Source organism: Thamnophis elegans, chromosome 13 (assembly GCF_009769535.1).
Source record: "Thamnophis elegans isolate rThaEle1 chromosome 13, rThaEle1.pri, whole genome shotgun sequence".
Lineage (NCBI taxonomy): Eukaryota > Metazoa > Chordata > Lepidosauria > Squamata > Colubridae > Thamnophis > Thamnophis elegans.
In genome coordinates this window covers 47,627,602-47,642,313 of record NC_045553.1, presented here as the reverse complement: position 1 = coordinate 47,642,313, position 14,712 = coordinate 47,627,602, and the positions used below count along the sequence as shown (strand labels likewise).

The following is a 14,712-nucleotide window of genomic DNA, read 5'->3' as shown; positions in this document are numbered from 1 at the left end:
CTTTCCTTTCCTTCCTTTCCCTTCCTTTTCCTTCCTTCCTTCCTTCCTTCCTTCCTTCCTTTCCTTCCTCCTTTCCTTCCTTCCTTCCTTCCTTCCTTCCTCCTTTCCATTCCTTTCCTTTCCTTTCCCTTCCTTCCTCCTTTCTTTTTCCTTGTTTGCTTCCTTGCTTCCTTGCTTCCTTGTCTATGGAGATTCTCAGTCATCCAGGACATGGTTGAAAAAACACCTTTGGGACATCCTCCCTCCCTCCCTCCCTCCCTCCAGGAGGCCTTCCTTTTCCTCCCTTTCCCTTCCCTTCCCCTGTAATTTTCAAAGAATGTGGCCTGTCCCCCAGGGTGCAGAGAGGGCTGAGAATTCTTTTAGAGAAGCAAGAAGATCCATTTGGAGAGGTCAAGGTGAAGTCCTTCCGGTGCCAACTCTTGAGGGTTACATGGACAATTAGGCCAGAAGAAGTCCCATGGCTGGGCAGCCTTTTACAGGCAGTCCTTGAATTACGACCACAGCTGGGGCCACAATTTCCATGGCTAAGTATGGCAGTTGTTAAGGGAGCCACGAAGCAAATCACCACAATTTAGTGTATCACATAGTTGTGAAGCAAATCCTGGTCTCCCTTTTGACTTGGCTCGCTTACTTACTTATTTAGTTGTCTGGGGAGATGGTGGATGGAGATCACGGGATCTGGGATGATTCCCACCGGTTGTAAGTGAGAGGATGGGTTGAAGGTGATTTTTTTCCAGTGCTGTTGTAAGCAGTCACTGAATGAATGGTTGTAAGTTGAGCACTTGTAAATCTTCTTTTCTTTAATTTTTTATTTTAAACACATAAACACATCAACAAGAACAAAGACATGACTTAAGACAACATAGGAACAAGACGTTCCATCATATATCATACAGCAGTTCTGAATCGGTTGCTTTGCAGTTAGTGTTTTCCCTTCTATACATTTCTATCTTGCATTCATGGTCCCCTTAATCGTTATCCATTTTTATGTGCTATTCTATATTTATTTATACTTAGCTATTTATAACCAAAATATTGTTTACCTATATTGTGTTTTATATTCTTACTGTCATTTATTCTCTTACGTACAATTATAGGTATACATTCACATAGTTATTCTTTTTCTTTGTCATTCTTATACTTTTGTTATTCCATTTAAAAGGTTATAATATACAGTTTGAGTTGCTTTGTTTACCATCCCTAGTGCCTGTTGTAACACCACCTTATTTTCTCTTTCTTTTCTCCCTTCCTTCTCTACTTCCTCCCTTCCTTCTCTCCTTCCCCTTCTTTCTTCCCTTACCTCTCCCCTTCTCCTACCCTCTCTCTTCCCCTTCCTGCCCTCTCTCCTTCTCTTTCTCTCCCTTCCATCCACCTCTCCTTACCTCTTTCTTCTTCCCTTGCCTCTCCTCCTCTCTTCCTCTTCCCTTCCTACTATCTCTCCTTCTCTTTCTCTCCCTTCCACCCTCCTCTCCTCCCCCTTCCTTCTTCCCTTACCTCTCCCCTACTCCAACCCTCTCTCTTCCCCTTCCTGCTCTCTCTCCTTCCCTTTCTCTTCCTTCCACCCACCTCTCCTTACCTCTTTCTTCTTCCCTTGCCTCTCCTCCACTTTTCCTCTTCCCTTCCTACTATCTCTCCTTCTCTTTCTCTCCCACCCTCCTTTCCTTTCCCTTCCTTCTTCCCTCCCTTCTCTACTTCCTTCCTCCTCTCCTTCTCCTTCCCTTACCTCTTCCCTACTCCTGCTCTCTCTCTTCCTCTTCCTACCCACTCTCCTTCTCTTTCTCTCCTTTCCACCCTCCTCTCCTTACCTCTTTCTTCTTCCCTTGCCTCTGAGGACTTGTAAATCTTCTAATAAATAAATAAAGGGCCCAGTTTCATGTTATCTGCCTGTAGCCGATATCTAATTAAAGACAAAAGACTTTTTTTTGAACTGTGAAATGTATCATATGGAAAAGATGCTACTGGATTCCTGAAATTGGGCTGTCTGGGTGCTCCCCCCCTCCCCTTTTGTGGCTAGGGAATTCTGGGAGTTGAAGTCCACACACCTTAAAGCTGAGGAACTACTGCTATAATGTACATTTCTTAAAGCAGTTTTGAACTCTTCCTTTGGCTAAATATAAGAGGCTTAGACTTGGGGGCGGGGGGAAAGGTTCAGTTGCCTCTTCATCTTATCTTCCTTAGGAACGGGGCTGGAATAACACAGTCAGAGTTGGAAGGGACCTTGGAGGTCTTCTAGTCCAACCCGCTGCTGAAGCAGGAGACCCCCGAGGCCATTTCAGACAGACATTTATTCATTTTAATTTTTTTATTTAGTTAGTTTGTCAAACATGTACAAGGTAGCAGGTATAAATATAAACATGGACATGAACGAAAGAAATGAATACATATAAATGGGGAGAGCAGGACAGGGACAGAAGGCACACTGGTGCGCTCATGCACGCCCCCTTTATGGACCCCTTAGGAATGGGGTGAGGTCCACGGTGGACAGTTGAAGGTTGAAGCTGTGGGGGGGGGGGTTTGAGGATGTAACAATGGAGTCAGGTAGAGCATTCCAGGCGTTGATCACTCTGTTGCTGAAGTCGAATTTCCTGCAATCGAGTTTGGAGGGGTTTCCCTTGTTTACATTGGTGCCGCCTTTTCTTACACGCCTCCAGTGATGGAAACCCCACTGATGTCAGACCCAAGCCCAAGGGCTGTGGGGGGGGGGAAGAGACAACATTTAATTTGGGGACTACCTTGGTTTAGCTGCTCCCTCATTGGCTCTACGGAACACACCTGTTAGGGCTGCAAAGGCTCCACCTCTCCTGATATAAACCTCAAAGGCGAGCAAGAAAGCTATTTGGCCAACAGAAGGAGCGTTTGCTTAAGGACAAGGAGAAGCCTTGGAGAGCTTGAGAGAAAGACACGTGCAGATGGTTGCTGGATAACCTCAAGCCAAACCTGGTTTTGTCTGTTTCTCAGTCAGGATCCCTGAATTCTCAGCCAATCTGTGCAAATTTGATTAGCACAGCTAAGATTATTTTTTTCTGAAGGTAATTCTAGATTATCTCAGTCTGTGCGTAATATTGTTTTTTCCCCTCTTATGTATCAGCTGCAATGTGGATTCGTGTAAGGCTGTTTTAACCTCCTTCCACTAATCCACCTTCATTTAACTTCCAGAGTAAAACTCAGCTCTTTGCCAACTGTTTCAACCAATGATGGTTAAAACTAACGCTGGCTTAACAGAATGTACAAACCAGGTTTGCAGAGCATTGCTGTGCGATACTGAATATTTGAGAGTGCTTTTGTCTGTTAGCGGCGACTTGAAGATGCCTAGCTGGGGAATTTGGGGAGTTGAAGCCCACCCGTCTCCAAGCTGCTACAGTTGAGAATCTGTGGTTTAGGCCAAACATGGAGTTGGTAATAAATTTTTCATTCTCCTTTGGCCAGAGGTTAAGTATCTTATATGCTATGTCTGGTAGTATTGGCTGGGGAGGATGGGGCTTGTTATTCTAGCCAGCAAGGTTTAATAATGGTAACTGGAGAGCAACTGGTTGGGAATAATGCTGGCTTCCTTTGACTACCAAAAGTAGGGAACAGGAAAACTGTTCCCATCCAAAGCTTCGTGGCAGAGACAAGGTTGAAAGATTCTGAACATGCCAGCACAAAGTAAGGACAGTGATGGGAAGACCTGGATGTTTCCTATTTTTAAAAAATATAACTCTCTTCTTGGTTTGTGTGCTTGTAGCCAAGAAGTATCACATTTCACCCTCAGATGGTGTGTGAGCAGGTTGTCGCTGACTTGGGTTCTTTGAAATCTTCTCCTGAATGGCTGCAGCCATCATTTATAGCTTGATCTCTGAGTCTAGTCAATGTTGGTTTAGACTCCAATTGAATAAGCAAACAATAGCTTGAGGGCGGCGGGGGGGGGGGGCTCCTTGGTGCTCTCTAAGCTTGTTTTCTTTTTTTCTTTTTTTTTTCAAAAACACTTTTTTTTTTCCATTTTCATAACATACAATCACATGTATACTACTACATAGCCAATATCCTATTGTATTAAGTAGCAATTACATCAGTTCCTCTTGTCATCAACGTCCAGAAAGATAAAAACTCATTATTAGCTCTTCTGCTCTCCATACACCTCTTTCTTCTACCTCTCCCCTACCTCCTTTCTTCCCTCCATCATCCTTTTCTACTCTACTTCCCCTTCCTTTCTCCTTCTCCTCTCTCTACATTCCCCTCCTCCTTATCCTCCTCATCTTCCCCCCTTACCCTCTCTCCGATCCCTCTCTTCCTATCTTTCTTCTCTCCTCTGTTTCCCACTCTTCCTCTCATTGGTGTATTTCTGCTTCTGAGCAAACTCCATTCTATGTTGATGGTATTTATGCTTCCATATCCATAGAAAGTTTTTATTTTCCATTTTCATAGCATATAATCACATGTATACTATTCCATAGTCAATATCATGTTGTATTATTAAGTAATTACATCAATTCATCTCACCATCAACTACCAAAGGAAAAAAAAAAAAAACAGTTATTGGCTCTTCTGCTCTCCATACACCATATTTATACCTTATCCGACACTTTCTTCCTCCTCTCTCCTCCCCCTTTCTACATCCTGTCTTCCCTCCATCATTTTCTACTCTACTTCCCCTTCCTTTCTCCTTCTCCTCTCTCCCCTTACCACTCCTCCTTATACACCTCATCTTCCCCCTTCACCCTCTCTAAGCTTGTTTTCTTGCAAACATTTCATTACTCAAACTAAGCAGTGGTGAAATTCATTTTTTTTTTACTACCAGTTCTGTGGGCGGGGCAAGGGAAGGATACTGCAAAATCTCCATTCTGACTCCACTCTGGGGGCTAACCAGAGGTGGCATTTGCCGGTTCTCCAGACTCCTCAAAATTCCCACTACCGGTTCTCCAGAATCTGTCAGAACCTGCTGGATTTCACCCCTGAAACTAGGTAGCATTATCAGTACTAGCACTGATGATATTCCCTAGTTGGGTAATGGAACATCTGCAAACTGTCCACCAGCTCCTTTCAGCACTGATTGTGTTACCGAGTTGGGTAATGTGACATCTGCAAGGAAATTGCCCAGCTCAGAGAGCACCAAACACCCCTTCCCCAAAGCCTTTGGCAGACCAAGCCAAGATAGTTGTGAGACTTGACCAGTCTTGTTGGTTACAGGAACAGAGCTGACAGCGAGTCCCCTACTCCAACCCCCCTCCCAGTCGTGTTCCTGCAGTGGAGACCCTCCTACAGAAGGGACGGCATGAAGGATGAGATAGCGGCCACCGTCTTCTTCATCACCCGCCTGGCCAAAAGACACAGCAAGCTCAGCAAGCAGCAGATGGAGAAGTTTGCATCCACACTGACCACGCTTCTCTTCGAGAGGTACAAAAACCACTGGTATCTCGACAATCCCACCAAAGGACAAGGCTTCCGGTAAGAGGAGGGGAGACCCTCTTGGTCTAGTTCTCTTGCAAAAAGGGGAGGGGGCTGCCTCTCCCTAAAACAACCCCACCTGACATCTCCCACCCGCCCAGCAAAATTCTCAGCCAATCGCAGTCTGGAGTTTTCCTCCCCAAAATATGAAGGGAGCTGTTTGAAGTCAACGGCAGGCCCAACTGTTGGATAACCCAACGGAGGACTTGCTGGTGAGGTGGCGGTGGCAGCAGTAGCATTGCCCCGGTTAGAAGATGGTTTGGGGTCCATTGTGGCCCGCCAGCGGAGGTGGCAGCATATTCAGACAGTGAGGAGGGTTGGGGAGGAACCTGGGCCAGTCCTGGAGTCTGGGGAAGGCTCTGATGAGGGCTCTGTGTCGGAGGCAGAGAGGGGGCCAGGGCCGTCTGACAGTTATCAGCTGCCTTCGGAGTCAGACATCAATGAGGCAGAAGAACAGCTGGAGCCTGTTCCCCGTGTGCTCTGGCCCCCTCTCTGCCTCCGACCCAGAGCCCTCATCAGAGCCTTCCCCAGATTCCAGGACTGGCCCAGGTTCTTCCCCAATTGCCTTGCTGTCTGAGTCTGCCACCAGATCCACTGGCAGCTGGTGGGCCACAACAGAATATGGATGGGAACTGGGTCAGTCTGGATCTCAGCTCAGGACTCGCTTGCCCCAGATGCCTTTTACAAGTTCCCTGGCTCCTTTGCCTGGCCTCTCCTTCTCCGCTGGGGTTAACTCAGAAGGAAACATTCCTGTTCCCACTGGCGGAAGGAGGGAGCGTTTTAATCCGCCCAGCTCTTTTCAGGTGCATCAGGCTGAACCCCTTGCAGGCAAAGGACCCTCTCTTGGACCAAGCATGCGCTGCCAGCAACGTGGACTTTCAGAGCCTGGGTTTACCCCGAGAGATGACCATCTGGGTCGACCCCTTTGACGTCTGCTGCAGGTGAGTCCGCGGTGCCCTTTCTCTGCCCTCCTGGGATTGGTCTTTGGGCACCCGGGCCAAGTCAGGGCGTGGTTCGCCCTGGTTTGATGAACCAACTGTGGTGGCGCGAGCCATTAAGCCAAACATTAGCCTGACAAATGGGCACAGCCCAAGAGGAGATGCAATGGCCTCCTTGAAGCTGACTCTGCCCGGCTCCAAAGATTCTGCTGGGTTTTCTCCTAGTTTCGGCTTGAGCCAACCAAGCATTTGATGTGGGGCTTAGCATGTCCGAGATGTGTGTTTTATTTTATGGTGTGTTTCCCAGAGCCGTATGGGTCATGTGGGTGACAGAGAGATGGGAAGGAGGTAGGAAGGAAGGAAGGAAGGAAGGAAGGAAGGAAGGAAGGAAGGAAGGGGAAGGCTGAGGGAAGGAATAAGGAAGGACGGCAGTAAGAAGGAGAGAGGGATGAAAGCAAGAAGGCACAAAGGAAGAAAGGCTGAGGGAGAGAAGGAAGAAGGAAGGCAGTAAGAAGGAGGGAGGAATTGTGGGAAGAAGGCATGAAGGAAGGAAGGAAGGAAAGAAGGGGAAAGCTGAGGGAGGGAAGAATGTAGTAAGAAGAAGGGAGGAATGGAGGGAAGAAGGCATGAAGGAAGGAAGGAAGGAAGGAAGGGGAAAGCTGAGGGAGGAAAGGAAGAAGGCAGCAAGAAGGAGGGAGGAATTGAGGGGAGAAGGCATGAAGAAAGGAAGGAAGGAAGGGGAAAGCTGAGGGAGGAAAGGAAGAAGGCAGCAAGGAGGAGGGAGGAATTGAGGGGAGAAGGCATGAAGAAAGGAAGGAAGGAAGAGGAAAGCTGAGGGAGGGAAGGAAGAAGGCAGCAAGAAGGAGGGAGGAATGGAGGGAAGAAGGCATGAAAGAAGGAAGGGGAAGGCTGATGGAGGGAGGGAAGGAAGAAGAAGGAAGGCAGTAAGAAGGAGGGAGGAATTGAGGGGAGAAGGCATGAAGAAAGGAAGGAAAATGGGAAAGTAGGGTGGTAGAAGGAAGAGAGCAAGGGAGGGAGGAAAAGGAGGGAGGAGGGAAGGAAAGAGGAACAAGTAGTAAATGAAAAACAGAAGTGGTTTGGAGGAAGAAGTTTGGGGAACTTTGCTGGAAGAACCAAGTTATTCCTTGCTTGAGGCTCTGTTTTCTGCCCTGCTTAACCCAACCCTCCATTTAGATACGGCGAGAAAAACCCGGCGTTCACCGTGGCTCACTTCACAGGCCAAGAGAGCGACCACAACGTGTCTCAGGGCATCTGGCAGGCGGTGGAGAAGGCGTCCTCCTCCACCTCCGATTATCACTCCGGGACTTCTTCTGAGGAGGACGGCACCACCAGGGAGCCCAAAAGCATCCCAACAGTTAGCAATCCCAACAGCATCTATCAGGTGAGTGGAAGGAGCTGCGGGGGGCAGGGGGGTGGGGGGGCTCTGACTCCAGGAGTTCTCAACCTTGGCCCTTTAGAGATGGGTGGACGTCAACTCTCAGAATTCCCCAGCCATCGAAGCGCCTTCAAACTTGCCAAGGTTGAGCTAGACCCATCTCCCTCTCTCCCCTTCCTTCCTTCCTTCCTTCCTTCCTTCCTTCCTTCCTTCCTTCCTTCCTTCCTTCCTTCTATTCTCCTATTCCTTCTTTCCTTCTTTCCTTCCTTCCTTTATTCTATTCTATTCTTTCCTTCCTTCTCTATTTTCCTATTCCTTTCCCCTCTCCTCTCCCCTCCCCTCCTTTCCTCCTTCTCTTTTCTTTCTTTCTTTCTTTCTTTTTTCTTTCTTTCCTTCCTTCCCTCTATTCTATTCTATTCTATTCTATTCCTTTCCTTTCCCCTCCGTCCTCCTCTCCTCCCTCTTTATTCTTTTTTCCTTCCTTCCATCCTTCTTTCCTTTTTCTTTCTTTCTCTTTCTTCTTTCTTTCTTTCTTTCTTTCTTTCTTTCTTTCTTTCTTTCTTTATTTCCTTCATTCCTTCCTTCTTTCTCTCTATTCTATTCCTTTCCCCTCTCCCCTCCTCTCTGCTCCTTTCCTCCCTACCTCCATTCCTCCCTCCCTCCCTGCTTTCCTTCCTTCCTTCCTTCCTCCCTCCCTCCCTCCCTCCCTCCCTCCTTCCCTCCCTCCCTCCCTCCCCTCTCTTTTCTCTCCTATTTCTCCCTCCCTCCCAGAAAGAAGCAACACCTTGCTTCCTTGGGCTCCATTCCAAGAAATTGAGGAAGAAACCCTTAATTTATGGAAGCGCCAGGGCCAGTCCCACCTGGGGTGGGAGTCATTGGCCCAGAGTGAGTAATTGTTGATGGGGGAGGGTCACGAGGGCTTGAACCCAAGAGAAAGTGAAGCGGGGAGGGAGGAGAAGAAAATGGATGGCACTTCTTAGAAACTGCCCAGGGTTCTATCCAGAGCAGCTCAGTCAGAATGATGGGAGGGGAAGGAGCTGAGCAGGAGAGTTGCAAGAGGCAGGCAGAAGACGGTTACCCTCCCTCCTCAACCTTCACCCCCATCGTCTCTATCTGCTTCCAGTACAGTGACCCATTCCCCCTCTGGTCCCAGTATTCTCAACGAAGATGCTTCGTTCCTGATGGCATCCAACCGAACCCTGCTACTGCTTACTATCTCCACTACAAGGGGTATAAAGCCTGCCGCCCATCGTTGCCGTTCAGTTTCCCGCGAGTGGACAGGTACCACTGGGTCAGTTCCAGTCAATAAAGCACCGATTTGCACTCGGGCCAGAGCCTGGACAGCGGACAGCTGAAACACTGGAAGGCAGCTGGCAGTCGTTCCCCAAGAGGAAAACCCAACATTTGAAGCACTTAAGACAATTCTCCTCCCCAACTCATCCTCTTTCTCTCTCGTTGGCTCTCTCTCGCTTACGTGAACTTTTAAAAAATTATTTGCTTTGTAAGCCTTTTTTTTTTAACACATGCTCGCAAGCAGCGGTCTCTTTTAAACATTTTTAATACTGTTTTTAAAATGGCAATGAATGAAAAATGAACTGCGAAGACTATGCTTGCGGGACAACTGTGAAAAGGAAATTCTCTTTATTAATAAAATGGAATGTTTTCTTAGTTGCTTTTTAAAGAACCAGTTACTCTGTCGTGAAAAAAGGAGAGAGGGGTATACTGTAGATATTGGGGGGATCATCTGGCTAAGTGGGTCAGTTCAATAAACCTTGTTTCCTCTAAAGCAGGGGTGTCAAACTTGATTTCATTGAGGGCCCTACCAGGGTTGTGCTTGACCTGTAGGGGGCAGAGTTGGTGTGGCCATGGTGGACGTGGCCAGCTCAACATCACGCCTGTCAGGGGCCCCTGTGGTGGCACAAACACTCTACCAGCGAAAACAGTCTCCCAAGCTCTGTTTTCGGCTGCCACACCCTCCTGCAACCTTCTGCCAATGAAAACGGAGTTTGTGCGGCCCTCCCGAGCTCCATTTTCACTGGCAGAGGGCTGCAAGAGGCCGTGGCAGCTGAAAACGGAGCTCGGGAGGGCCGTTTTCACTGGCAGAGGGCTGCAAGAGGCCGTGGCAGCTGAAAACGGAGCTCGGGAGGGCCGTTTTCACTGGCAGAGGGCTGCAAGAGGCCATGGCAGCAGAAAACAGAGCTCAGGAGCCCGTTTTCCCTGGCAGAGGCACCGCAGGCTGGTCCTTTGCGGTTTCCAGGGTGGCCCCATGGATCAGATCTGAGTACCCCGTAAGCCGGATCTAGCCTCCGGCCCATGAGTTTGACACCCCTGCTCCAAAGCCTCAAGACCAGGCAGCGCTGTAGGGGAATCCCCTAACTTTTCTACACAAAGTTGGTTCATTTCGTTTCTGCCTTGTGAAAATCTTGATGTTCTGTCTGGGTAACCTTCTCAGCTGGTATCTCCTCAGCCGAAGGTCTCTTCCTTTGGTGCTTCCAAGATTATTTTGCAGATAGAACCTCACGTGGGCCTTGGTGATCTATCAATCTTAGGAAAGCTAAACCGGATGGGGCTCAGATGGGAAATGATTGGGGAAAGACCGTGTCAAAGTGCGCACAGCGTGACTGCTCTTTTGAGACAGCACAGGAGCAAAACACAGTCCACAGAGGTTTGTCCTTTAAACAGTGGTCTATATACAAGACTTATATATACGTACATACACACACATCGGGGTGGGTTTGTACTGGTTTTACTACCCGTTTGCCGATGCACACTCTCTCTCTTGCGCGCATGATGCTTCTCCGCATGCACAGAAGCGTCTGGGCAGGTGGGGGGAGCCTCCCGCTGCCACCATTACTTGTTCGGCTGAACTGGGCTGAACCAAGAGCAATCCACCTCTGATACATATATTAGGCAAAGCCAATCAATCAATATTCAACTCTACATGGAGAACTACAATAGAGATAGATACACAAGGAGAGAGAGACGCCCTCACATGGCCTCCTTTATATTTATATCTCTATCTCTATCTCTATCTCTATCTCTATCTCTATCTCTATCTCTATCTCTATCTCTATCTCTATTTTATTTATTTATTTTTATTTTTATTTTATCTCTTTTATTTTATCTCTTTATCTCTATCTCTATCTCTATCTCTAATCTCTACCTCTACAACTATCTATCTATTTCTCTCTCTCTCTCTCTCTCATCTATCTATCTATCTATCTATCTATCTATCTATCTATCTATCTATCTATCTATCTATCTATATCTACCTCTACCTTTACCTCTATCTATCGCTCTATCTCTCTATCTCTCTATATCTCTACCTCTACTTCTACCTCTACATATCTATCTATCTATCTATCTATCTATCTATCTATCTATCTATCTATCTATCTATCTCTATCTATCTATCTATCTATCTATCTATCTATCTATCTATCTCTATCTATCTATCTATCTATCATCTATCTATCTCTACCTCTACATCTCTCTCTCTCTCTCTCTCTCTCTTCCTCTATACATACATACATACATACATACATACATACATACATACATACATACATACATACATACATCTTCTTAAAGTGGCAGTAACTTTGCTGACTCATCCTCATATCACCATCTTGGTTTACAGCCTTACTATTAACAGCTATTAAATCATCAGTACCCTGACAGACTATAACTCTGGACTGGATTAGGAACTTCGGGGTGGGGAGGAAATCTGGGAAGAACGAATGAAAGATCTCTTCCATATGATTTTTATCACTATGTCCATGAATTCACTGTGTCCCCAGGTGAGTCAAACTATCAAGGTGTTAGCCACAGTCATGTGAATAAGTGTCTCTCGTTCTTACGCCCAACACATCAAAAGAGTCTGAAGGCCACGTGGTCGTCTCCGAATCAAACTCGTCTTCCATTGTAGACTGCACATTTTTCTTGGGGAGGGGTGATGATCCCATGGAGTGCCCCCCCCCTTCCCACTCAGTCTTAATACATCTTTGCTATCATGGGTGTGGGAGGATTTCTCTCTCTCTGGGCACAATGAGAATAAATCTGCTGAACAAAACTCCGCATCGGTGACAGGATGGGCATCCGGCCAGTAAATGCTCAGCTCTATTCAGTTTCCCAGATGCCACCCCATAAGGGATTATGGTGCCATTAAAAGATGATGATGATTGACAGCCATCCATTTCTATGAATGCCAAAGAGATGCATTGCTAGCAATGGTAGCTTTTGGGGGTATTATGTTCTCCAGCTATTGTTGAATATTGGCCTACCGAATGATGTTTCCTGGTCTTGTCTTCTATTGAGATGTTTCTCAACCTTGGCAAGTTGCAGATGAGAAGACTTCAACTCCCAGAAGTTGAAGGCTTCCCATCTTCCATCTGCCAAGGTTTCGAAACACTGCTCTCCTGCACTGGACAGTCATTCCTAGGGATTCTAGACCCAATGGCCAATGGCTCTGGCCCAACGCATCTGGAAAAGCCAAGTCTACCTCTGGAGGGAAACCATGGGTCTCATTCCAAGATTACATTGCTAGAGATGCTAATCAAGAACACACACATAGTCCATGTTTGTTCTTCTGTTTCTATTGGTAGTTGAACATTTTAAACAATGTGTTTGAACAATGAATTCCATTGCTTTTCAATTTCTCATTGCATACTAACATTGCAAGTCTGGTAGTTGAAGTCCACACATTGTCATATTTACATTTTAACTTCTCAGTTCTTGTCTTGTAAGAGTTATGGATTGGATCCTTGCTTCCTTTCTTCCCTCCCTCCTTGCTTCCTTTCTTCCCTCCTTTCCTCCCTCCTTTGTTCCCTCCCCCATCCCCCTTCTTTCCTTCCTTCCCTCCCTCTTCCTTCCCTTCCCTCCCTCCTTCTTTCCTTCCTTACTTCCTTCCCTATCTTCCTTACCTCCCTCTTCCCTCCTTCTTTTCTTCCTTCCTTCCCTCCCTCCCTCTTCCTTCCCTTCCCTCCCCCTCCTTCCTTCCTTCCCTTCCTATCTTCCTTCCCTCCCTCTTCCCTCCTTCCTTTCTTCCTTCCCTCCCTCCCTCTTCCTTCCCTTCCCTCCCTCCTCCTTTCCTTCCTTACTTCCCTCCCTATTTTCCCTCCCTCCTTCTTCCCTCCTTCTTTCCTTTCTTCCATCTCTCCCTCTTCCTTCCCTCCCTCCTCCTTTCCTTCCTTCCTTCCCTCCCTATCTTCGTTCCCTCCCTCTTCCCTTTTTCCTTTCTTTCCCCCTTTCCTCCCTCCCTCTACTAAATTGTGAAGTGGTTGCTTTAGTTTGAGTTTAAGCATATTGGGTGGTTGCTGTGATCTCTGGCTTCCCGCAAATCCAGACAACTGTGATTGAATCATTTGTAGATTCATCCCCTAGTTTATTTGGAGTTCACATTTTCTTTTCATGCTGGTGGTGTGGTCACCTGAAGCAACCTAAACTCTTTGAAGATACAATATCATTTTGTCAGCAGGCCCCCAGCCCCCAGCAAAGCTCTGGCCCTTTGCTGAACAGCCAGGAACCAAAGCAGAGCCAAGATTACGTATCTTTGACCTTGCAAAGCAAGAGGAAAAAACAACAACAATAGACAAAGTGGAAACTGCAGAACAATGCTGAAATGTTTTCGATAAATGCATCTACATGACATTATTCTCTATCTCTTTCTACGAGGTCAGCACGCTAAGTATGCTATCTCTGAGATATGGTCTCCTTAAGGAGCACCTTCTGATTATCTCACTGCTTCTAAATGATTATTGCTTCATCACTTGAAAGGAATGTATAGACGGAATCATTTGTCACACTGCGTAAGAGAGTAACAGAATTGGAAGGGACCTTGGAGGTCTTCTAGTCCAGCCTCCTGCTCAAGCAGGAGACCTTCTGCCATTCTGGACCGATGGCTGTCCAATCTCTTCTTAAAAACTTCCAGTGTTGGAGCACCCACAACTTCTGGAGGCAAGCTATTCCACTGCGTAATTGTCCCATCTGTCACGAAATTTCTCCTTAGGTCCATGTTGATTCTCTCCTTGATTAGTCTGATTAGATTAAATTAGATAAGACAAGAAGAAAGGTGACACCCACCCACATCACAGCTGGAATCTCCAATGGTTTTTCCCAAAAGAAGACCTCCCCTTCAAAGTTTTAATCTTCCACAGAGACACCAGACTCTGGTTATCATACTGCCTTCCAAAGTTCACCCAACCCAACATGTGATCATCATCACTCTTGTGAGCATGATGTATATATTCCCTGTGGATTAATGATTCAGACAACCCCTAAATGTGTTAATAGCGGCTAGAATTGGGTTTGCTAAAAACTGGAAAAATGAGAAAATACCAACGCAGGAGGAAGTTATTCAGAAAATAATGGAATGTGCCGAAATGAGCAAATTGACTTTTGAAATTAGAGAACAAGAAGATAAACAATTTTATAAGGTATGGAACTTATTTTATCAATGGTTGGGCAAAAAAAACATGGAAAGGAAATATGATAGAGAATTTTACAATGCAAGGATAATGGAATGACACAGAATATAATATATGTTCCACTGTTAGTTCTAAGATTTAGCTCATACCCCCAAACACACTCATACATGCACATCAGAGGTGGGTTCATATCAGTTCGCACCTATTCGGTAGAACCGGTTCGTCAAATCTACCGAACCGGTTAGAAGAGGTTCCACCAGTGGACCCGCAAAGCAGGCCACACCTACAGAAGAGGCTCCAAAATGTTTTGAAACCCACCACTTGGATATGATTATTCTACACGATCATGCTCATATTTATAAAACTCAGTGCCTCTGTGAAAGGTGAGGATGACTACTGCGTTTGTGGTGCAATTAGAACATTGCGTGTGTTGAAGTTGTTTTAATGCAAACCAAAGATGCCTTTTAAAAAACAAGTTGACATCCTATTCTTATGCATGCCAGTGCTGTGTGTGGGGTAATTTAAGGTG

At 46.4% G+C, this 14,712-nt stretch overlaps 1 protein-coding gene across 2 annotated transcripts; it reads left to right on the top strand.

Moving 5' to 3' along the window:
* The first annotated feature begins 5,251 nt into the window (after positions 1 to 5,251).
* BTG4 (BTG anti-proliferation factor 4) lies at positions 5,252 to 9,067 on the top strand. 2 transcript variants are annotated; one of them, XM_032228816.1, is made up of 4 exons: positions 5,252 to 5,424; positions 6,228 to 6,365; positions 7,557 to 7,764; positions 8,882 to 9,067. In XM_032228816.1, the coding sequence occupies exons 1-4, from the start codon at positions 5,252 to 5,254 to the stop codon at positions 9,065 to 9,067; spliced, it is 705 nt and encodes a 234-aa protein (XP_032084707.1). The 2 variants fall into 2 exon arrangements, with proteins under 2 accessions (XP_032084707.1, XP_032084706.1); XM_032228815.1 differs by having other exon boundaries at positions 8,873 to 9,067.
* Positions 9,068 to 14,712: the final 5,645 nt, after the last annotated feature.

Excerpts from the sequence above, each read along its gene's own strand:
- BTG4 (XM_032228815.1), top strand. The coding sequence starts at position 5,252 with ATGAAGGATGAGATAGCGGCCACCGTCTTCTTCATCACCCGCCTGGCC. Across the intron at positions 6,366-7,556 it reads CCCTTTGACGTCTGCTGCAG|ATACGGCGAGAAAAACCCGG; the intron begins GTGAGTCCGCGG and ends CCCTCCATTTAG. Across the intron at positions 7,765-8,872 it reads ATCCCAACAGCATCTATCAG|TGCTTCCAGTACAGTGACCC; the intron begins GTGAGTGGAAGG and ends ATCGTCTCTATC.